This window comes from Syngnathus leptorhynchus, chromosome 1 (genome assembly GCF_054491065.1).
Source record: "Syngnathus leptorhynchus isolate UIUO chromosome 1, UIUO_Slep, whole genome shotgun sequence".
Taxonomy (NCBI): Eukaryota; Metazoa; Chordata; class Actinopteri; order Syngnathiformes; family Syngnathidae; genus Syngnathus; species Syngnathus leptorhynchus.
Window position 1 is genome coordinate 10509881 of NC_141195.1, and position 25389 is coordinate 10535269.

The 25389-nt window shown below is 40.6% G+C and overlaps 1 protein-coding gene across 1 annotated transcript in view; it reads left to right on the top strand.

Annotated features, from left to right (window-relative positions):
• Window positions 1-25389, top strand: part of prex1 (phosphatidylinositol-3,4,5-trisphosphate-dependent Rac exchange factor 1) — a 60685-nt gene that overhangs the window by 16396 nt on the left and 18900 nt on the right. Inside the window, exons 4-16 of the mRNA XM_085915178.1 lie at window positions 1884-1988; window positions 5545-5646; window positions 6241-6402; window positions 9441-9574; window positions 9832-9947; window positions 11244-11393; window positions 14450-14597; window positions 18697-18797; window positions 20371-20474; window positions 20730-20779; window positions 21340-21415; window positions 21633-21705; window positions 24123-24268. Coding sequence (XP_085771304.1) covers window positions 1884-1988; window positions 5545-5646; window positions 6241-6402; window positions 9441-9574; window positions 9832-9947; window positions 11244-11393; window positions 14450-14597; window positions 18697-18797; window positions 20371-20474; window positions 20730-20779; window positions 21340-21415; window positions 21633-21705; window positions 24123-24268 — 1467 coding nt within the window. The remainder of the gene's footprint in view (window positions 1-1883; window positions 1989-5544; window positions 5647-6240; window positions 6403-9440; window positions 9575-9831; window positions 9948-11243; window positions 11394-14449; window positions 14598-18696; window positions 18798-20370; window positions 20475-20729; window positions 20780-21339; window positions 21416-21632; window positions 21706-24122; window positions 24269-25389) is intronic.

The following is a 25389-nucleotide window of genomic DNA, read 5'->3' on the forward strand; positions in this document are numbered from 1 at the left end:
CAACTGACTATGTCATGTTGTGTCAGCATTCAAACAGTCTAAAATTCCAATACAGATGTTATGACCATTTCATGAAACTGTTCCCTTAAAACTTCACTCCAAGTGTAAATATTGTTCCAAAGCCAACCCCCACAGGGGCTAAGAAAGTATTCCGATTTAAATCCCATTACAAAATATAACTTGATTTCACGAGAATTATCTGGAACCCTAAAAACCCATTTCTCATCTTTTGGTACTATTTATAAGAGGATTTTCAAACATCAACATAATTTCAACTCAAGTCCTGTATAAATAAGAATAAACAAGTACAACTTATTTTAAAAAGAGCTTTAAAATGCCCACTGTTTTATTCAGTAACATGAATTGTGACACAACCTGGCAACGCTCTCCCAAAATAATAATTTACGTTTGTATAAAATTGAGCTTGTGTGAAAAGGCTCAAATTTTCACATCATGTTTCCTCTGACGTGCGGCGCAGTGTTTATGCGTTGTGCTTTGTAGGTACTGCGCTTCCCCCTTTGTAGCTGCATATCAATTACACTTCCCTTCTGCAGCTCGTGACCTTTGTCACCTTCAGCGCTGATAGCTTTCAGCCAATTGGTCGCCCCCGTCTGGCACCCTCCGGTCGTAGCCCTTGACCTCAGGCTGAGTTCAACACCATGACTGAGATTTGATTAACCTCCCACATTGTTCCATAAGACCGGCTGCCAATCAAGGCTGATCATTAATATTCAAAGACAGAGCGTTTCATCGTTGAAGCGTCTTTCGACCGGCACGGTTATTGTTACTTCAGGTTAGTTTTTTTTTAGCCGCATCAAAAACTAGCTTTTGGAGTCAAGAAATCATAGTCGAAGACTCTGCCCGTAGGGTAATCCCGCCTCTCCAAAGTCCAAAAAGTAATTGCATGTTGGACGCAAAATCTGAGGCGTCAATATTTGCTCAATCTGGGCGTCTCTTCTGCGAGTCCTCCAACACTCACGTCATTATACGTTCTCAACTACAGCCATTATGCTTTCACTTCTCAGAGCGTGACACAAACTTCTCGTCTTGCTTTAGGAAAAACATTCCAGTGAAGAAGAATTTAAATAAAGCTTTACGTTGATCAAAGACTTGGAGAGCTATTCTGAGCACAAGTGGTGTCTTTCACTATGGTTCAGCACAGTCAATTGAAAGGCACTACTTGCGGCGACTGTTTGTTGATGTCCAAGGACAGAAAATCCTTCAGGTCAGTTTAGTCTTAAGCATACTTAGCTGCAAAGGCACTTATCCAGGAAAAGGTTTCTCTGCTGATTGTGATTGAGAGTGCAAATGATTATTGCAGATTGAGTGATGTCACAATTTATTTGGTACTTAGCAAGTCAAACCTATGATTTATTTGGCACGGTTTTTAATCCTGAATGCCATTTTTGAAGCAACCCACTAATATTTGACGGGACCGGTGGTTGTGGGTTGGAGCACAGAGCGGGACTCAAACTCGCTTTGTTTGTGTGAAAGGCACCAAACCACTACACAACCAAACCATATTTTAAAATTTACCCAAATATAGGTCCAGCCCTAAATTGTATGATTGCAGATTCTGCTGCCTTGATATCCAAATAATTATAGTGACATTTATTTGAGGACCATGTGCAGTTAGTACTCATAGTATCCCATTGTAAGGATTGTAGCTAACTTTAGGTACATAACAAGGGCTCACAACAGAAGGCAGACGAGGTCATTTGTGGCCTCAATGGTGTCTCTGTGTTGTTTGCCCAATGCTATGTGAATAATGAATGATAAACGAAAAGCCAATGTATCACTTTACACATGAAAAACAGGACATTTGTTCGAAAAGGTGTAAGATCTGTCATCCCTATTGTGTATTTTTTTCTTCTGTTTTGCAGAGGGAGAGTTTCTCAGTTTATGGCGAGTACTGTAGCAACCATGAGAAGGCTTTGCGGCTCCTCATGGAGCTAAACAAGATACCCCACATCAGGACTTTCCTCCTGGTGAGTAGCCAGTTTTAGCCTCTTTAACTGCACTGTGTATCTTTTATGAGTAATATGTTCCTTAATGGTGCTTGTCCTTACATTTGTTCCCAATTTGTTCCCACCCACTCCGATCATCATCATCTGTCTCTCCAAATATCCCTCTCATATATTTCTTCTAATATCATCGCCCTCCTCCTCTTTTTTCCTCTCATTATGTCAACCCCATTTCCATGTTTTAACACTTGCATAAAGAGACTGAGACCATAGCAGGGTCCTAGGGGTTCTTCCTGCCTGGACAGGATGCAACTGCCATCAAGGTCACTTTTGTGTGATACTCTTGTAGTGTTTCCGCTGCCAGCTGTTTCCATGTTTTGACACCCCAAACGCCGGGCCCCAGACAATAAGCTCAAAGCGGTGAGCAGGATTTGCCGAGGAAATTTTCTGCAGACTCGTAGGGACTGAGCAGATAGGGGGGCCTGGGGTCAGCCAGCTGCGTATTGCTGGCAGCCGGGATGGGATTGGTAGAATGAGCCGATGTACATGAGTTTGTTGTTTCCAGATGGTTGCGGCTTTCTTCTGACCCGTAAGTCTGGAAACAGCGGGATCAGAGTAACAATGTTGGTGTTGACTTTGGAATTACTGATCAGTTTTTGTTGCGGCTAAGTGATCCTCCATTTAGGTTCATCAAATTGTTTCACGTCATTTGTATGTATGTGTCCCAGATTGAGGTCGGAGAATGCCACTGGCTTAGTCTTGCAAGCTTCAGCAAGACAAACATTGTCTCAAAGTCAAACGATCAAAATACAAGTTGAATTCCGCTATTTGGCATTTCTCCAGCATTTCTGACAAAACACGTGCTCATAACAAAGTTGCATAACATTTTTTTAATGTGTCAACAACTAAATTCCAAGCAGCAACAGTTTAACAGTTCAGGCATTTGGAATTTTCTTTGCCTTTTAGTTGAATGTTTCTTTTGCGACACCTATCCCAAAAGAACATACTGGAATACATTTCCAATCAGTCTTTTCATGTGTTTTAGTTTAGGTTGAGTGTTTTTTCTTTTACAGTGTTTAACTTACACCATTTACAAACTTGTATGGACGTTAAATTAATAAGTGATGTGAAAAAGTTTGCCTCATCATTTATTGGCCATTTTTTTGGACTTGCCTATCTCATCTGATTTTGTTCAAGATGCTGGATACATCTGGAATTGGTTCAAAGCCAATCGCAGGACACACTTATAGAAACAACCATTCACACTCACATTCACATCATAAAGACAATTTAGTCTTCCTTAACCCACACAATGATCGAGAGAACATGCAACACTCCACACTGGAGCGCCAAAAATGAGATTTAAGCTCCATCAGGTCATTCTCTGCAGTGTTAAATTTCCGTGTCATTTTCCTTCTCTGAAAGTGAGGATATTCATGCAAATTAGAAACCGAGCGTCTGGAATTTCGTGTAAAAATTGAGTGTTAATTAGTTTGGAGGAGAAGAAGAGAAGTTAAAAGCAGAAAAGGAGGTCAGAGTGAAGAACCAAAGAAGAAATGGGGGAGTTCTAGCTTTAGGCTGGTAGATTCTAAACAAGTAGGAAAAAAAAAAAAAAAGAGCGAAGCGGTGCACTTGATTGGATTTAGAAAGTGGGGTGTTCAATAGAGATAGATCGTCTGCGTGAGTGTGCGTGTGCGTGCGTGCGTGCGGTGGGGGGTTCCAACACTCTGTTTTTAAGGAATTTATTCACCCGCACAAAGGCTGCACAACCACCAATTTAAATCAGTTGGCTTCAGTTCAAAGCAGATGAAATGTATAGTGTCAATTTATCTCTTCATACATATAGACATCCATATATACAAAAGAACTTTAGAAAAACAAGTACTTTGAGGACGTAAAAGGAAAAATCTTCAACAGAACCAATGTGTCTGCTTCGACCAGTGGGATTGAGCAAAATTTGTAGTGAGATTACACATAGAAAAATGAAAGTATAATGTGACTAGTACTACAAAAAACACTTCTGAAATGGCATTATGATGGTGTCAAAATCAGAGCAGCTTGGTGCACCATGGGAAATCCCCAAACAGTTGAAGCCTATGGCAGGATAACAAAGAGATGATTCAGGACAAGCCTGAGCCAGCCTTAACTACAGTATAAGCTTCACCAAAATGGAAGCTCGCTCTTAAATATAGAGAGACTGCCCACCAGACTGAATTGGGAAGAATCTGGAAGAAGGCTCCACCGGTCAGGAGCCCGATTACTAAGGGGCCTCCTATTTTGCTTTTCGAGATTCTGGGAGCCACAAGCAGATGTGGGCTCGAGGAAATACACTACGGGGCTCATTGGAAACATCGGGAGACATTTTGCTTATTCATTTCTGTGTTTGTTTATATGAGCCCCAAAATTGGTTGGTGCCCAGTCCAGGTTGTACTCCGCGTTTTGCTTAAAATCAAATGCGTTAGACTCCAGCAACCGCCACTACCCTAATAAAGATAAGCTGTAACAAAAATTTGGAATGGTAAAATGGTTGACATACTTTTAGTTGTTTTGTCAGCAGCTCAACTCAAACTAAAGATGTGACAGGAGTGGTGGCGGAAGCTGACATGAAGGCGCTAGACTAAAGTCAGAATTTCTGATGAAGTTACTGCGACAGGATGTTGTGGTTTAGTATAGTTTCCAAGAACTTAATATCAATGCCTAGATGAAGTGTTGAGTGGGATTCGTTTCGCACCACAATTTGGTTTAAAAAAGCAATTTTGTAACAATGAACGTTGCATGACCCAAATTCCTTTTCATTGATAACAAAATAAATTTTTTATGCATGCTTTGACCTCGGGCATGGCTAGTGCTGTGTAAACATGTAACAATTTGTGAAGAAAGAAAGGTATTTGGAAAATGCACCACATCTCTAGTTTTTCTCCTCAACAAGAGCAGATTACAGCTCTGTAACTGCCGATGTTACACGTTGCTGTTCTGAAATGAAATGAGAACAATTATCATAGGTCATTGCTGAAAGAGAAAGAAGAACAGAAACAAATGCTGTGCTGAAGGCTGTGGGGAAAGAGTCCAAGCTCAAAGTTTTCCAGCTAGGTGCAAACAAAAAAAGAGATGATTACAGTGATTAAAGCTATTTTTTGGGGGGTGGACATCACAGCAACAATACAGATACAGCTTTCCATGTATTTTCCTTATCCACGATAAGCAATGCATTCAGATAGTTAGAAGGAAAAATGTTGGTGGTTTGTTTTTAAGTCTGCCACCATTCTTTTCATGAAACGTGGTTGACTCTGCAAGCAGGAACTTTGACATTAGCTGGAGTTTCATTGCATACGTTTCTGGAATCACACTCAAAATGAAATTGAGAAGTTAAGAATAGAGAACGATCCTACTTCTGCCAATCTGTCCATGTTGAGTGACAACAATACAACAGCAGACCGCTGACTTGAGATTTATTTGCGTATTAGACCATTCCTTTCGGTTTTGTGTTTTAAAAGTACGAGTGCTACAGAGATCACCTATGCTTCATGCTAACTGTATGTTCACTTGCATGCATATTTGTGTGGATTTGCCTCTTCCACAGCACTGTATGCTACTGGGAGGGAAGAAGAGCACAGATATTCCATTAGAGGGCTATCTTCTCACTCCCATCCAGAGGATCTGCAAGTACCCTCTTCTGCTGAAGGTCAAAAGCCACTCAAATCTGGCCTACATTGTTGAACTACTAGTTGTTAGGGTTTATAAACTATCTTGATCGTATGATTATGTTGGGAAAATGTTAGAGATGTTCTGACTCTAACTCTAGTGACTTGCTTTTTTAACATTTCATTTTTAACATTGGAATTTACTGTATATTCAACTTTTAATTGTCTGCGCAAAGTGTTAGATACTGTCATTGTCTGGCCTGGTTTGACTGTCATGTGCAACATTTTGACCAGATGTTGATCATTTACTATACATGACATGCCGTATTCTGTTGAGTTAAGATGTTGTCATTGTGCAACACTATATTTCTATTACATTTAAATGGAGTGGTAATTATAATAGCAGACATAATGAAGGATATCCAATTTATCTGATGACTTTGCTAAGGTAAGTCAAACCAGCTTTTATTTGAATTTGCTGAAGGAAAATCAGAGATGGAAGATTGCGATAAGAACCTCTCTGGTAGCTATCAAGATACTAATTGTAGTTTATGCTGTAGTCATTATTTTCTGCCGACAAACAGAACATCTTGTTTCTAAATCTTCCCCCGGCTCCTCCCCTTTATCCACCACAGGAGTTACTGAAGCGGACCCCTAAGAAACATGCTGACTATCCCGCTGTAGAAGAGGCTCTGCAGGCCATGAAGGCAGTCTGCTCCAACATCAATGAAACTAAGCGGCAGATGGAGAAACTGGAAGCCCTGGAACAGCTGCAGTCTCACATTGAAGGCTGGGAGGTGAGAATAAGGACAGCAGAGTGACAGCAGAGTGAGGCCCGAGTGAAAGCGTGACAATTGTAATCAGGTTGGGAAATGTGTGGGGGAAGTGGTGGAAATGAAGAAAATTCCCATGGTATGCTTCCCCTTTGACATATTCCTTTTTAAACCATTCCCATTCACATCTGATTCTCACTTGTGTCACTAAAAAGACAGATCAAGAGGTAACTAATACCACAGGATGTTCTGCATTTTACACTTTGTTCCCAAAGTTTCAGGCCACCCTGGACACAACTAGATGGTCGTGAGACAACGTGGTGGTGGGCATTGCCAGATGTGACAATCTGTGATTCACATGGATTTCTGCCAAGATTTTCAAACTGTCCAAAAATTTGCCAGGGCAGTTGATAAACCGAGTCGGCTGTAGTAAAAGGGGTTGGATGCAACTAAAGCTGGCAGTACGAATTGGGCGTAGCAAAACGTGGAGGCAGTCTGTAGAAGGACAGGAAGCATATGTATTTTCATGGCATCTCGCACTCTCCGCCTACAACTTTTAGATATGCTAGTTTGAATTGGCAACCCACCAACTCAAATGGAAGAGAAAAAGCTAAGTTGCAGTGGGAAAGTGGCGCAACAACTGTAGCCCCACTGTATTGGTTAATTTTTGTCTCAATCTTTTTGTCCCTAATTAGGTACAAAAGAGGGGAGACAGCTTAGTGCTGAACCACATCATTGAGCTTCGACCGTATCATTAAGGAAAAGAATAAACACCTTTCTTCTAACAAGGTTTTAGAAAAAAACACATTTGTGTTGAGTGGGGAAGGTGCAAAAATTGCACTCTGAGAGTGAGAACTATTTACAGTAATATAGCAAAATACTGCATCGCATACAATTGTCTTGGCAAAGGATGGACAGATTTTTCATACGATACCTGAATCAGCCCAAGAATGTTGGAAGAGGTTTTGCATCACTGACAAAACAAAGAGTAGATCACACATTTCTATGTAGTGCAGATCAATAATAAATACTATCCTAAAGAGTTAATTGCCACCATAGCCAAGAGCCTGCAGCAGGGGCACGGATGGGGCTTGGGAGCCGAATGAAGGGTCCAGTGCATTTTTCACGCCTCCCTCACCCACCACAACGGAGGCCTTGTCTTAGGAGGCACCACAGGGACAATCCACCTACACAGGGTGCCAAGGGGGATGCCAACAGGCATTCTGCCCAATCAGAAGAGATGGAGGATGCCGGGTGCTAGCCTTACCAGAACTTGGGGGTGGTTCTATGAGGGGACCTTTGGAGGGAAGAGAGGCAAAAACAAAAACGGAAGGATGGACCCTGAGAGTGGGCCTCGCTAGTACATCCTACTGTGTGCATGCCAAAACCAAACCACCATCTATCTTGAATTTCCTCTCCACAAAAATGTCAACATTGACCATGGTCACATGGTCACAGGTCACTATAAAATAGAAAAACAAAAAATTCCTCTGTAAAGAGGATATGTCAATAAATACTATAGACCTAATAAAAAGCTATCCCCAATCCATTTTCTTTATGCTTCTTGTGGATTGTCCCAAACTAGCAAACTATTGGAAAATGCAGCTATCTCATTAACATTGCATGCGGAAGCTGTAAAGATGATTTGCAGGTAAAATGAGGACACAACAAGGTTTCATTTTTTATCTTTCAATACAGTCACCAACTGATCCGGCATAATTATACTCTTGACTGTTATTTTTATGTTCTAGGTTGTACTCCTTTGCTGTTGCGTACCTTCAAGAGAATTTGTTTAATAGCCAGATTCCCATTTTTCATTGCACAGATAGCATCTACGTACATGGCCACAATAGCGTCAGCACCTAACTGCATCAAATGGATCATATGATCTTGTGTTTGAACACAGACATTGTCTTGCTCATCTGAACATCAGCATGATATACTCAGAAAGACATCCACTCCCCACCAATCCCTAACAGCATTAGTGTCTTGTTTTCTTCTCTCAGTAGACTCTCTTTAGGCTATTCACCTGCAGCCTTAATGGAAGCCCAGTCCACTCGCACCCAATTGGGTCCAGATACATTACACACAAATGCACACACGTGCCCACACATTTTAACTCAGTGCAGTTAACATGAGGTTAAATCGATCGCCGTCTGATACACAATCTCATGCTTAGGCCCAGCCAAACTCCTCAGTGTGTCTCCATACTTGTGACTGATGACCTTCCATCATAAAAACTTCCCCGCGGGACTCAATAATTGACACTTGAGCACAGGCGTGGCCGGTCGAGGGGGTTTCCACGGTGTCCAAACATGAAAGACCGCAGTGTGGTCCAAATCTGATGTAAATGTGCCTAGGGTGGTGTCCACACATGGGTATATTTAGTTCCGGATGATTAAGAGTGGAATGAGCCCTTTAACGATGAGTAATGAGACCTGATGAGCTTTCAATTTCAGCGGGCCTTGTTTTGTCTTCTGAATCTAATATTCTGATATTGTTACATACTGACATCATTGTCGATGTGAGTTTATCCTTACAAAATAAAGTTAATGGGAACGCTTGACTTTTTACGATGAACTCAGTTGTAATTGTTGGTAGTTAAAGATCGGTAATTAGGGCATACATATTTTTCTAAATGCTATTGAAACATTTATTAATTACATATGTTTGTTACTTAACCATTTTAGTAGTGTGGCATTTCCACCAACGTGTCACTTTTCTGTGAACGGATGTACTGGTGCATTTAGGGTCCTTTCTAAGTGCAGAATTGAAGGCTTAGTCTCCACCCCCTCCTAAAATGGGATTTACGTTTCCCTGAGGAAAATATAGAGCAAGGTAACCCCCATTGACTATGATGTTTAGTGCATTCTTTGCATTACAGCTGCGGCCCGATGACATATACATTAAGTGCTGGCTGGCCAATCGTATGGTCACAAATTTAGGGATTTGTCCATTAAAATGATTCAATTAAAAATAAAATGTTTTTTTTTTCCAGCGTCAAGTCAAACTGTGGGGCGCAAGATGATTCCCATTCATTAAATGTTTCTTTTTTCTTTCAGGGGACTAACTTGACGGACATCTGCACAGAGTTACTGCTTCATGGAAATCTCTTGAAGATCTCAGCGGGAAATATTCAAGAGCGAGTCTTCTTCTTGTTTGATAATCTTTTGGTCTACTGCAAGAGGAAGTCCAGGTGAGAAATAGTCATTGAAGGAAATGACTAATGAGAATTTAGAGAGTCGTTGAGGAGGTTTACTGTACACTCTATCGACCGTGTAACTGAATGGGGGGGGAACATTTGAACAAATATATTTTTCTTTTCTGCAGGATATGCCCGCTTCATTTTTGTGAATGTTTGCATGAATGTGCAAGTGTTGCAGACGCTGTTTCACTGCCACTAGCGGATGTTTTCCGTGTTGAGTTTAACCACAGCGCTGTCTCATTTCCTAGGGTTTCTGGCAAAAAGTCCACCAAGAGGACCAAGTCTATCAACGGTCCTCTCTATGTCTTCAGGGGCAGAATCAACACGGAGGTGATGGAGGTGGAAAACGTGGAAGATGGAACAGGTTGGTGTTTACTCAGAAATGTTGCATTCAGACTCTTACTCAGATTGTGGGCATGACTGGTTATTCCGTCATTGAAATCTAAGATCTTCATTAAATCACCGTCACGTTACAAATAGAATGGCAGTAGAACGAAGACCTCTTGAACCATCCGGGTTTGGGTCATAGCATGTTGTAAACTTTTATCAACACACTTTCTGTCTCTGTGAATTTACTTTCCCTCACTTTGTTAGTTCCCTTTTTGATGAAATTTTGAATTTTTCTCCCCATAGATTCAGAGTCATTAAAAATAAAAATAAAAACTTCTTTGTTCCTGAATTTGGTCTTTCAGCATTACAATAGGTTCTATGAAACTGATACTTGCTGACTGTTTGGGTGAGGTGTTGTCGTCTCACAGAGGATGTCACGCACAACCACATGCGGAATACGACCTGTTTGATGTCCAATATTCTGTTTAAGGTGTGGCTATAAGTCTGCAGTGCAAACGTTACCTCCAGCTCAGTGAGAAACTTGCATACTGGTTAATGCAGAATGCCAACGCCTCATCTGTGGGCTGGATGTGGTTCGCCTATCAGTGCGACTCACCCGGCCGGCACTGTTGTGAAAATGTGTGTGGCGATTTAGAAACACTGTCTTCCTCTCTATCACGTGTTTCCTCTTATTTTTTTTCCGTTCACCTCATATAATAAGTGTTTAGACTATTTGTGAAATCTCATCTGCTAAGACATTAACTGCTTACATATCTGGCCTAAATACGTAACAGATAACTAATTCCAGAGTTGAATAAGATAAGGCCGTGTATTCTAGTTTCAGAAGGGAAGTTTTAGCTTCTAAGGTAAAAGTTAAAAATGTCCCTAAGGGCTCCTAAACGTGACCAGATGTCAGCGTTTCTATTGATTTCCACCAGAAGCAAAACGCTCCCCTAGCGTATGTGCACACCCAAGCCGACATTTGCTTCTCCCAATACTACTGGAGCTACTCCCTACTGGGCTTCAAGCATCTCAAGTATTTATGTGACTTTTGGCCATGAGGCTAATGTAGCCCATTACCAGCGGCCATTAATTATTTAGATTACCGTATATACTGTAAACACCACTGTTTAGCGCATGGCACTTGTCCGAAAATCAAACCTTCCTGGTTACTACATTCCAATCGGTGAAGACAGGAGTAAAATTTGCATTTGTATTCTAATTTGTTGTCTTGATTTGCTTTGGTTTGTTGTTAAAGCACCATCAGTTTTGTCAATTTGATTCATTCAACTTGCATTTCTAAATGTGTGGGGTTTTTTTCCCTCCTCAGCGGATTATCACAGCAACAACTACACCGTGACCAATGGCTGGAAAATCCACAACACAGCGAAAAACAAGTGGTTTGTCTGCATGGCCAAAACAGCGGAGGATAAGCAGAAGTGGCTGGATGCCATCTTGAGGGAGAGAGAGCAGAGAGAGAGTGAGTAACCTTTTGCAGCCTGTCGCTGGCAGAAGGAAAAAAAAACATTTTCCCGAGACTCACTAAAATATCATTATGGACAATGCAGTGCAGTCAACTTTGGGCAAGGCCTTTTGTTCCCTCAGGTGAAAGATTAAAGACTGGATGTAATTTTGTCCTGAAATATCAATGTTGCCTCCTGTGGTGGTGTTCCACCTTGAACATGAGTTTCGGAAAGAGATATGATGCTTTAAGGTGGCATGACATTTTGGTTCAGCCAAAATTAAATGTCCATTATTGCGTGTTACATGGTTGAATAAAGCTACCCGGCCAATACTAGCTTTAATCAAATTAGCAGTAAGGTGCTGAAAATAGTTTGTGGTTTTAGTTTGTTTGGATACAAAGAAGTAGGTCAAACCTTCTGTTTTGTGGAAAAATCAAAACGTTAGTCTCCTTCAGGATTGACGGAACAAAAGCGGCTTTGGCTTGACCATGTAACCTGCTTTTGTCACCCCAAATTGTGTTTACGCTGTCATTTTCATCCCTCCTTTTCCTTAAAATGTCTTTCCACCTGTGTTGCGGGGCCATCTGTCGTGATAATATTATGTGTATTACACACTGTGAATGGCTATAACCAGATTTGATGTGCAACATAAAAGGCCACCCGATAGTATTGATGGCTTAAAAAAAAAACACAAAATCTGATTGTTTGGATGGGATTTGGTCAACGGATCACATTTCACAAGATGGTAAATTTGACTTCGTAATCCGGGCATATGTTGAATAATCACCCACATCAGATTTTAACAACGTTAGATCTGATAGTGTGATGAATACGCACACAGAAGTGTGCGGCAGCTTGCGGGTGTTAGATTACAAGCCGGCGGAAACTGACCTGAGGCTAACAGATGCCCGATCGGTCACAGCGCCCCGTTTCCATTCGCGCGTCCCTTTTGACAGTGTACACTTCTCACTGTCGGCTTACCTTTCTGTGAGCCTCTTTATTTTGGTCTTTTATTCTAAGGTTTGCTTCAACAAAGCCTGACATTTCACCTGATACATCTTGTGTGTTTTTTACTGCGCTCGCACGTGGCTGCAATCAATCGTCCTAAAAGAGCACAATTCTTTAGGAACTGTGAGCCAGCCACATTACGTTACCTGTATTCATGACAATTCATGCAGTGACTTCCCCCCCCCCACACACACACACACAATTAAATTATTTTCGTAACATTATCCCAAACAAACGTGTCTGATTCTACTAATTATGGTGCCGGACATTCTGAAGTATATCCCACTGAATTCTCATGAGAACAGACTCCTTATATAATGTGATTAGGTCATGCTGGGAAGTGAAAGATGACAAACAGCAGCTCAAGACAAACTATGGCAGCTGGACAAGAAGCTGAGAGGTCTATGCACTGAAAAGACCCCATGTGTTGCTCAATAACAGCCATTGTTCTTCAGCTGCTGTCACACGTAACACAACCCAGCATCCATCACGGTCCGCCAGTACAACCACCTAAGACTCAGTGGACCAGTAGATTTTTTATTCATTTTTTTGTCCCTCTTATCTTAAAATCTTAAAAAAAAAAAAAAACAACTTAAAATCGCAATCCAACACATTTTAGCACTTTTCAATAAAAACTAATGATTATTAAGATTGTTTGATTTCATTTGACAGGCATATAAAGCACAAATTAAAATACATGCTCTGGGGAATTCAGCTTTAAGAACCCCCCAAAAGTTTGTGTTTTCATCCTTATAATTATTTATTTAATTGTTATTTTTTCTTCACTTGATTGGGGTGCTTCTACTGTAGTCGTGAGTTTTCAAGTTGTGTTAACACACAATTGAAATACTATTTTTTTTTTGTCACAAAAGGCGTCATGCATAAACACATTTAATTTCACGCCGCAAACTGAAAAGTAAACAGGACGAAACTTTGGTGAAATTCAGTTCTGCACTACAGCACTTCTTTAAATATTATTAACACTGGGATTGAGGCTAAAAAAACGAGCTACCGCGGGAAAATATTTTTGTTACTATTTATATTCACTGGAACCTCAGAAGTACAACTCAGTTCATAACTGTTGCTGGTAGAGATGGTAGTAGATATGTTCAGATTTTGACAAATGTATCAGAATGATGATATTCATGTTGTGTTGGATGTGACTTGAGTTGCTTTTTGAGTCTCAGGCTTATGGTGAGCAAATGACAGACAATTTCACAATGCGGTTCAGGAGTTCACCAAAACCCACAAGGAAGGAGATCCAAAAATGGAGGGGCAGCGCAACTCACAATAGGCCCGGCCTCACAGTACATTCTTTGCTGTATACAAGCCATGCAATCACATCAACACAAAAACAAGATCCCAATCACAATGCCCTCCTCAACCTTGTCTCAAGAAATATCTTGCTCAGTTGGAACTAACATCTGGGATTGTTCTTATTTTTTTCTTTTTTTTTGTCAAGATGAAAGTTTGGCATGGTATCAATACAAACGGCTGGGAAGTTTAGATGTGCTTGTTTCTTCAAATAGAACCAAGACCTGCTTTGTTCGTTGCTTTGAGGAAGGCTGTCTGAAATAGGGTAGTACAGCAGGCAATTGGTCTCTCTAAGTGCAATTTACACCAATGTAGCAGATACATCTTGTTAATTGGATTTGATGATAACTATAGGTGAGCCATAGCCCAAAGCCCAAAACCTACATTTACTTAATATTTTAACATATTTTACCTATTGGCATATTTAACGCTGGGTTCCAACCAGAAATCCTAAGTCTAGTTTGAAATCCCATTCTTATTAAATGTATCATCAGTTATACAATTAAAATGATTTACTTCACTATAAAACCATGATACATACACATTTTAACTTTTTAACCTCATTTGTCCTCATCACATGTGGCCTTTTCCTTCTCGGTCACACTAATGTACCCAAATTGCACATCAATAATTAAAGAAGTGTAAGTAGGGATTTTCTATACATCTTTGGGAAAAGTTTGGGAAATGTATTTCATCATCAAATTATTTTTCTTAATGCTGTGTCATCTTTTCTCTTTGTTGCTTCATGTAGGTCTCAAACTTGGAATGGAGCGGGATGCTTATGTGATGATAGCGGAGAAAGGAGAGAAGCTCTATCACATGATGATGACCAAGAGCCGGCACCTCATTAAGGACAGACGCAGGAAGCTCAGCATTGTGCCCAAGTGCTTCATGGGAAAGTGAGTGCGAGAATGCTGCAGTGCTTTTCACAAGCATGCTTGTATTCAGTCTTCCTGAAAAGTCTTGGCAAGATGTCTCTGTCTTCCCTACATCCTCTATATCCTCTACTTCTGCTTTGGCTTTTTATTCCAAAGTCTTTCCTTCATCTCAAGCCAAGTTTTTAGTCCAAGTCTTCCCAAAAAGTGAGGCCAATTTGACATCATGAATAATAACTGGTACCAACCAGACTTTTACCACCAGGAGACCTCAAACTGAGGCGGTCCCGCTTTCATTCAGGTTTTTGTAGCACAAATAAACAAAAAGAACCTTTTAGAACTTGTCTTGGAGACCTACAAATAAAACTCTGTGAGACTGTTATAACAAGAAAAGTAAATGAAAACCAAAACATGGGCAGGACTGTCTGCAATATGACAACCCTAAATGTCAATGACATGTCATTTCATCAACTTTACTGTGATGAGTGCTTACTTGCCTTAATTTTCCAATTTCATTAAAGTTAGCTTGGATTGGCTGCTTTACACATGGACCTTTTATGTGCATGACTACATGGGCTGGGCTGTTCCACACGACATAAATCAGGACATAACCCTGTTAAATTTTAAGTTTTGTCCTCAGTCAGTGACCTGGTCTGCCCTGCTGCCCTTTATAGTTCACCGCAGACAAGTTCCAACTTGGGTGAACCGAAAATAAAATTCGTCAGTATGAACCACAATGTAAAAAAATAAACCTTATTGATGGAAGAAGAAAACAAAATAACAGAAGAAATCTTAACTAAGTCGGTGAAACCACCATTAAAAATGAAACGTGGTTAACAGAGGAAAACACAAATAATAACAGAATGCAAATATATTCAAGTGTCACTGTTCTAACTATGGATATATATGGCTGTTGGTAGAATATGATATAAAAGCTCTCTGGGCAAACACGTGATATTCGGGAAGGCTGGCAGAGATCTGATTTTCTCATGTTGATAAAAAAAATCCATTGCAAATATATAGAAATAGACCGGCCGTTCGAGAAAACACCGGAAATTCCTGATGGCCAAGACACCCCTACTATCTCGGGTTAAGAAAGACAATCATAATTCCAACATGAATTCAAATGCACAATAGAAATTATGTTTTTAAGTGCACCAGAACCAAATAAGAAAACGACAAATACAAAATTGCTTGTTGTTTTCCAATCAACAATTTCCTCAGCAGCATCACACGATGTCCTCTGAATACAAATAGCATATGTAATTCGTCTGGCTTGTTTGTGAAGCGTAATAAGAACCCTTTCATAGTAGAGTACATACTAGCAAAACATTGGTCTTTGTTGACCTCCTCTATGATTTAAAGAACCAAGGTACAATAATATGATTTAATGAGTTGGATCCAAATAAAAGAGAAATAAATATAGTTCTAAAAGAGCGGGATGGTTATGATGTGCCTCTGGCGGCACTCTGCTCTCTCTGCCCTTTAACTGAATGTGCCACCGTTCCGTTTGTTCCCATCGGGGCCCACTATTTTAAAATTGTGAGTCATAATTATCATGTTCTGCCCGTCCACTTGTATGTCACAGCTCAGCGCCGGCAGTCACTTTCAATCGAGTTCAAATTGTAATGTTAGTCGACGTGAGCTTTTCCTCCTCCTGCAAGTCCGCGCTGTCCTCACTTCATCACCGTGTCAAGTGCAGTTGACGAGGGCAACTGGTATCTGCTCTGTGCATTCGTCTTACTGTCGAATGGGCAGCAGCCGGTGCCTGCACACTTATTTAATTAAATAGAGTGGCCGCTTTGATAACAGCCTGCTGTCCTGATAGCAAAATGTCATCGTCTAGCTGATCTTTATCAGCATTAATACACATTAACATTGTCCTAGTGTTCTTTTTTTCCTTTCTTACTCATGCTAAGAAAACAACTTGTGGGGATAAATGGCATCAAGTCCAAATTCTTTTCAGCTTTCATCTGATTGGCACTAACGTTCATTTTACTCAGTAAAAACTTTTCTCATCCTAGAAGGGCAACTGGGTTACTTCATGAGCAAAGTCATACAGCAGCAACCGTTGTCTAACTCTGTATACTGTACATTATTGTTCTGAGGATATCAGAACAAAATGGAATGTGATCATCTTCATGATTGGTTCAAGGCCAAACAACATGCATGGATGAAACGCACCAAGCCATGATACTTATCGTCCATCATTCACTGTGTGGTGGTGGAAGGCTTCCTCTGCTGTTTTTACACATACACACAGACACACACACACACTATTAGCAATCGTGGTCATCATGATCATTTCTATAACAGAACCGTAACCCAAATTAATTTTGCATAGCACCCACACGCACTTGAGTTTGCTGTCAACTTTGATTAACCGTCACGTTCAAGTCAAGTGAACGTTCACGAACAAAGGGGCACCGTGTGCTAAAATTGAACGCAAATGCTACAAACGTGGACCCGAGAGACATCGGATGCACCTGGCTCTTCCCTGGTCAGAGAAATTAATTATGATCAAGTGCAACTTTTGTGCTGCGGGCTGTCTACAAAGGTTGCCATGGCAGATGGTTCAAGGTGTCCGCTCTCTTCTCTTGGATCATCGATGTGCATGCACACACTTGCCATAGCAGCTAGGTGTGTGTGTTTTGTGTATACTCACTAAGGGAGCGGCCACATACATTACACCGATGCCTGAAAGCATAATCTAGATGTAAATGCATCAATAATGCCAGCGGCTTCAGCCTCATTATTATTGTATACAAGCACACATACATGTGCATCCATGCGCTCGCGTCCTGCGATCAAGTGATGCAAGCAGACTGATTCGATTTAAGAATCAAGAGAACAAAATCATTTTTTTTATTTCCATACATGCCCACCTGACATTTAATCTAAAGACCACTCATGTAAGTGGCAATAATATCACATTTTTATATGTGCAATATCGTTTTTTTTCATTTGATTAAATTATGTCTTACCCGGAAAGACAAATGTCATTGCTCATAACTTGGTTGTAGTGTTCAGAGTGGATTTTGCGATCCTACTGGATGACATAACACATTAACCACGTGCATGTTTATATGCAAAAGTGGAATGACCGTATACTTCTGCCAAGGATATGGTTTCATTTTGGTGCTGATCGCTTTGGTAGTTTACTTTGTGGCTTTGTGGGTTGATTTTGAATTTGGCCTTGATTTGTCAATCACTGTGCACATAGTATTTATATCAACAATAATGCACACTCACATTCACATCTATGGGAAATTAAAAGTAGCCTGGCTTGTATGTTTCTAGATCCCCCACATTTCAGTTAAAAGTATGTATGGCGGATGCTCTGATAACTCCCCAAGTTTTCTTGTTTTGGTTTGTTTGCACTTTTCTAGGTTTTTGCATAGAAGAAAAACACTGCCTTATATGGGCTGCTCTTCCCGTTAGCAGACAAGAGCCATTTAGCGATCAATAGCACAGTCAATAATGCATTGCGCTTGTTGTCATATAGAGACAAAGCTTTGGGCAAAAAGATGCTTATTACTCAAAACATCTTCATCTGCTTTTTCACAGTTAATGCTTGAAGAAATGTTGACAGGATCCAACAGAAACAGTTAGACTCTTTGCGTCCGCTCAGTTTCTTTTGGCGCGGGATGCATCACCGCACCACAAATATTGTTGCGTCTTTACCACCCAAGTGAGCGGTGCTGCTGCTGCCGCATAACTAAAAGTGCTTTTTTCCTCTCACAAATTCAAAGCGCCTCCAGCTGCTACCCTGTCTCCGCTGGAGTCTTAGGAAATGAACTCCCCCACTCCAAATAGTAGAATTTGCTTTGATGGGGAAGCCTTGACAGTTAACATGTTGATTTGTTTCAGAATGTTTAACTGATGGAGTGGCTTCTAAATGTGTGAATAAAATGACTAAGCAGCTTGCTGAAATGATCCAAATTGATTCACGATCCATAGTTGGTAATTGGTGCAATCAGCAGTTGGCTCTGTCTAATCATTTCTGAAGCCAATACCACTCCCTCGCTAAAATCATCCCACAAGAATCAAAATAAAGCAATACAGATCTGTGTGAGTTGCAAAAAAATCCATCATTGACTCCTTTCTCTTTGTTTTTTCTCAGCGAGTTTGTATCGTGGCTGATCGAAAGCGGAGAGATCAGTAAACCCGACGAAGGGGTCAACCTCGGACAAGCCTTGTTGGAAAATGGCATTATTCACCATGGTGAGATCTCAACACAAGACTGACTTCCTCTCCCTCTTTGTTCTTGCGTTTATTTGTCCTTTTTTGTTTTGTCCACACACACACACACCAAAAGCTATTTGCTTAATTTTCATCCTATGTTTTTATTTACTTATATCCGCCAAGAAACTTGTTTTCATTGTCGTTTTAGTTACATAGACGTTTTAAGCAAATTAATTTTTAAGATATCTTTGGAAAAGGTTGGGACTTACTAAGGAACCTATTATGGGGGAAAAACATTTTTCTGACAATTTCGATAACTTCCTCCACCGAACTGGTTATGTTTTTGTTGGTCTGTTTTCGTGTTTTGAAAACAATGATATTTTCTGGGCTGCTAGATGTTCAACCTCGTGACATTCAATTTCGCAGGTGATCTTGAATGTATCTGGGATGGAGGGAGCAATTTTCAAAAAAAAAAAAAAATCAAGCATTGATGGCGGTCTGCCCTCACTTAATCATGCATGAGTCGTATTATTAAAATTCATGCATACGAATGAAGTGGGCACCTATGAAAGTCTGCAATCTGATGCCGATCCAAATTAGGACTGCATTCTCATTTCCCTGCTTCAGTTATTTCACTGACGATAACTAAAATCCAGTTCAAGTGGAGCAGCAGATTTCACCCCAACCTTTCTTTCTTTGCAATTTTCTCGCCACACTGAAGACTTTCTCATGACATTTGCAGCTCCACTTACCTGAATAATGCATCAGGCAATGAAAGACAAATAAGCAGCTATAAATAATGTACAAATAAAGTGATCCACATTGGCGCTCAAGGATCTCCTGTCCAGCTCCCAGTGTTTTTTTAACGTTTCTTGTGGAAAATCCCCCTGAAGTCTACCGTCACTGTGGCTAACCCCTTTAGGGAGATGCAGTGATGACATACTGGCTTCTGTGGCTTGACACTGAGGTTTTGGGGAAAATTCTGGCCTAGCACAGTTGGTGTCAATAAATGGGGTCGACCCTGACAAGTCATATGGGTCATGCACGGGTTCAACATTTACAAGGAACGTATTTAAGATTTTCTCAGCTTTCATCAGCTGTATATTTAGCACCACAACCATAAGAGCTGAACTATTCATCTGACAAACTCTCAATCTCATATTTGACATGTCATAACAACTATTTTCCCGACACATTCCTTTGGTTTAGACGATGAAAACCAGCAGCTTGTTTGTTGTGGTGTCTTCAGTGTTGGGCTAAATATTTGTTATTTTCCACTTTCTGTGATGCATTCAGTGGAAGGGAGAATTAGATTTGAATGCAATAAATTGCTTGGAGGATGTTTATGGAAATGAATACGTGTCTGCCAAGGTGAACATTTGAGCCCAGTTGTGAATTTATAACTGCGGTTTCCCCTGAAGCTATCGCTTTGCTTCTCAACATTACGTCAGTGGACACCGTTTTTCCAATGAGATTTGATCAATCCAGAATCTGTTCCAAGATTATACGAACATATATTTTCTATATTTTAATATTCTCAATACTCGTAAGAAAACATTTACACATGACTGAAACTGGAACACCCCGTCCCCCTTCCCGTGTGTCATTTCAGTATCAGACAAACATCAGTTCAAAAACGAGCAGGTTTTGTACCGTTTCCGCTATGACGACGGCACCTACAAGGCCCGCAGCGAGCTGGAGGACATCATGTCTAAGGTATCCCATTTTTGTCGCTGTGTACTTTTTTCAAATAAAACATTAACGAGATGATCACTTCTGTGTATCCCTTCTGGCACCCATCTCTGCTCTTTAATCTGATTTGGCAACATTAGGGTTGAGATATGCTCTTTGAAAGACTGGCCTCAGGGCACCTCAGCTCAAAATTTCCGGCGTTGAAGCCATTTATGTGCTTGTTTATGAAAGGTGTGTAATGTTCTCTGAGTCAACGGCCCTGTGGTTCTTCTCTTTAAGGGTGTCAGATTGTACTGCCGCCTTCACAGCCTCCACACGCCCGTCATCAAGTAAGCACCTGCCCTTTTTCCTTGCTCACTTTATTTTTCTTTCTATCTGGAGCTTATCTCACTTTGCAAAAATGAAGTGGCAACCGAGGAGAAGAATGGAAAATCAAAAGTACGTTGCTCATTGAAGCACACATGCAGCCCTTCGTTCTTAATCCGTCTGATTACAGTATTCAGGTCGCATTGGTGCAGACAAAAAAAAAACTGTCGTTCAATAAATCCAAAACAACGCGTACCAGACAATTTACTACAATATACACACAAACCTTTTAAATACAACATGAAATTGATTTTCTAGACTGCCCTGTATTTGATAATGTGCCTGTCTATCATGTTTCAGACTTTTTGGGGGAAGTTTGAGACCCTACGTTGAATATGACACACTAGCCAATTTAATTTCTTATCGAACTAGTATACTAAAGGTGGTTGTAGGAATATGATAAAAAGGAGAACATATCAAATTGACAAAAAATGCGAGGAGTCGTGTTTGTCTTTGGTTTTATTTGGCAAATGCCGACGTTTTGATTGAATGATCATAACTGATTTTACTTTTGTTGCTTTAGGGACAGAGACCATCATTTGAAAACATTTAAATCCGTGGTGCCTGCTTGCAAACTCGTGGATTGGATCCTCTCACAGGTACTCTTTCAATTTGATCGCCTGTGGCACAGTTGTCAAAATAACAACATGCGTGTATCAGCTTAAGTATCTCATTAAAGGGAAATTTACCATCATAATGGGTGCAAAAAAAAAAATACAGTTTGGCCCTGCTGTTTTGTAATCTGCTTTGCACCGAGGTGTGTGAAGATGTAAACCGTCGATGATAGTGAATGACAGTGTGTGTCATGGTTTCCAGGGAGACTGCTCGACACGAGAGGATGCAGTGACGTTGGGTGTGGGTCTCTGCAACAATGGCTTCTTGCATCACGGTCAGTACCTGCTGTCATTTAGTTGGAGTTTGTACTACAAAGCAACTATAATTAACAGAAAAGCCACATATTTGAAGGATTGCTTTAGTTTTGTCAGCAATATGCCTACTCTATAGCACTTTTTTTTTTTTTTGAAACAATAAATATTCTTAACATATTATCCGAACCAACATTGCCAAGTACTGTCCTAACCAATGTCACAAAAATACACACTAACGTCACAAAGCCTCGAAATGTCTATCCTAAAAAGTCAGAGTTTAAGTAATTGGGTAACTGGCCGTAATTTTGAGTGTGTACGAAAAGACCAGAGTACAAAGACATTTTGCTAAAAAATGACCCATCATCAAGTGGGCGTCAATAGGAAATCAAGAACAGCACAACATTTTGTGTCTACTTGAGGGTGACTACGGCATTTTACACTGAAGACCCACCCACCAAAAACTGACCTCAGAACTGTTTTTGGTCCACTCCCTAATTTTAGGGACAGATGCCTTAAGAAATACCATGCGTCATAAACTCTTTAATCTTTTTGTCCACACTGTGTGTAGTGTGCTAGCGTTTCCTTCCCGCCCAGTACGTCGAGCATAAACAGCATTTGTCGTGCATTCTAACCAGAGCTTGTTGAGCGTAGCTACATTGCTGTCTGGGTTGTTCCAGTGAACCACGGCAACCGCCTCAAGGCTCAATATGAGCAAGTAACCTTCACGATCAAAAGTGTTTGCGTGAATGCCATATAAAGTGTAAGGCCTGCCATTTACTGTTTTAAAAAAAAAATGCCATTTACATTGGCATTGCCTTGTTTCCAATTGTTTTTATTATATGCCCCTACTTTAGCCTTTTAGTATTAAAACAAACATAATCCAAGCGAATGTTGAAAACGACACATTCTAAACAAACCTAAAATAAAATTCAAATTGAAGGCAGTGATTCACTCCTTTGTCAAGACAGCTCATGTGGCCCGGCCCTGTACTGGAGGAATTCACTCGCAAGTCGCAAGTCGTCCTTCCTCAATCTGAATGTTTCTCAAACCGGAGAAATGGTGATTCATTTTCGGAAGTCCAGCAATGTCTCCGCCTCCCCTGATGATTGATGCTTGTAGAGAGAAGGCAGCAGTTTGAATACCTGAGCACAGTAATTGATGACAAGTTGATATCTGAGCATCAGATTGACGCTATGTGTAAGAAAGCGCCTTATATATTACAATTAATTACAGTTTCTGGTATGAAATCCCACTCAGTAATTGTAAGTACTGGCTACACACATACATGTACATGCATACATTCTGTTACCTTCTATTTTGAAGCGTCACCTTTTCAGGCAAGTCCATTTTTTTTCTGTTGTCCTTTTTCTACTCTAAGTCATAACTTTTTTCTTCCTGCCACTTTCATCTTAGCCAGCACATCTGTTGCCCTTCACCCAATTCTTCATTCCTCTTCTTCTTTGAGTTGTCCTTGACTTCCTGCACATCTCCATCTGTGTTGTGGTGCAAAACAGGCAACTCAAAAGCAAAACATTCACACATTGAACTCTGTGTGAAAGCTGCCAGAGCACTTTCACTTGTACACAATCATCTTCCTCGGCATAACCCTGAACATCCTGATCTAAACTTTCAAGAGAAGACATTGATATATAAACAAACACGTTGTTGCACTCCCCTCCAGTTGAATAATTGTCATTATGACACCATAGCCTCGATGACTCAGAGGAAATAAGACTCACTTTGGTTCGAGGTGGCACAAGACCAACGTCAGCGCGCGTGTAATCATTTTATGGAGCTCTATAGAACTCGGGGGGCCAGGTGCTTGTTAAACTTCACGACAGCTGGGTACCTTTGGCTGACGCACACACAGACACACATGCACACACACACACACACACACACACACACACACACACACACACACACACACACACACACACACACACACACACACACACACACACACATACGCACACAAATTCTGCCGTAAATTATTGTTTTGACTCATTTGTTTTGTTCTTTTGTGACTCATTTTCATTTGTTTCTATCTCTTCCACTTCAAAGAAAGTACACGATTTGCCTTTGCTAATTAATTAAATTAATCCAGATGTTAGAATCTCAATGCTCGGACAAAACCCAAAGTTATTAGGCCACAAGCTTACATAGTGAAATATTTTTTGGTCAAACATGTTAAGATCCATAAACAGTTTGAGAGTCTCGCTTGGCATGTCTTGGCAATTGTTGTACAAAAGTGTTGTGATGTGCCCATGCTTGTGCACTCAAAGTGAGTGTCATCACTCATCAGTGAAGTATTGCACAAGTGTCGTTCATGTAAGAGAGTACCATAAAATAATACTGTGCTGCAATATGTACTTTCAATAGTCAAGCAGAGGACTCTGTTTTCTCTTATCTTTTGATTTTGTGATCCCTCCTGCAGTTTTGGAGAAGAGCGAGTTCAAAGACGAGTCTCAGTTTTTCCGCTTCTATGCGGACGAGGAAACAGAAGGAACCAGCTCAAAGAGCAAACAGCTCCAGCGGAATGACTTCAAACTCATTGAAAACATCTTGGTGAAGTCTCTGCTGGTGAGTTTTCAAATATGTGTGGGGCAAAGTACGCCTAAAAATGAGGAAAGAAACAGTCCTGCCTGGACCGAGTTTCCTTTTTTATATTCAGTACTGTAGAATACATTAGTTGGTCTCTTTCAACATTAATGTAGCTTCTTGTTGCTAGGCAGAAGTTATAATTATTTTCGTTGACAACTCATCATCAAGTCAGTCATGATCAAGTCATTAGCAAGGCTTCAGAAGCCTCATAACGATCCTGATCATTTGAATCAGGTTGTCGAAGGGAAACTTCTAAGACATGCAGGACAGCGGCGCCTGAGAACCGGCCGGCTTCGTACACCTCTGCTCTGAAACATGCATTAGAACACAAGAGAACTGCCTTCTTTCACCCAACCGCAATCTGCTGGTACTCATGTCAAGAATGAAGAATTCATTGTGTCTTATTAGAATTGTGTCCCAGTGGCTTATGATGACTTATTTAAACCTTTGCTACGTTGATATTGAAGTGGGAGAGACTAATTCCCCAAGTAAGATCTTAAAAGCTCATTATAAGTTCTGCCCTCTATGGCTCATTGGCACATAATGTATCTGGTTGCATTATTGTTAACTTTCCATGGAGACACAAGCAATGACAATAGCCGTCTTGGAGAGTGTTTCCTTCGCACATTCTTTAAGGCCCGCTTTGCTTTCTAATTTGTCACTGGGTATACTGTATGTAATTCAACACCTATGGACAGCCCTGGCTCAAATTCATATTCAGACATGATACTTGCACCATACAGTCAAAACCACAATCAATCTTATTTCGTCATCTTAGCAAGGCCTTATAGACCTTTTAGACTGCACTCAGCAAGGGCCAGGTATAATTTTAGAAACTCTCTCCATACCATAGAACATCCTCCTCTCATCTGACACCATCATCTCTAGCTTATCAGTGCTTTGGAGCAGGAAGATGGCCTTCACTTAATGAAAGCTACCTAATGTGTTCGCTAATGACAACATTTAGCTCCCACTAAATGGGGAGTAGAGTGCAAGAAGCAGAGAAGCGAGATGCTGTACATTATCCACTCTTACACTCAAACATACACCATTAGAGACCAGTGGACCGATTGCAAAGTTTCAGTATAGATTAAATACAA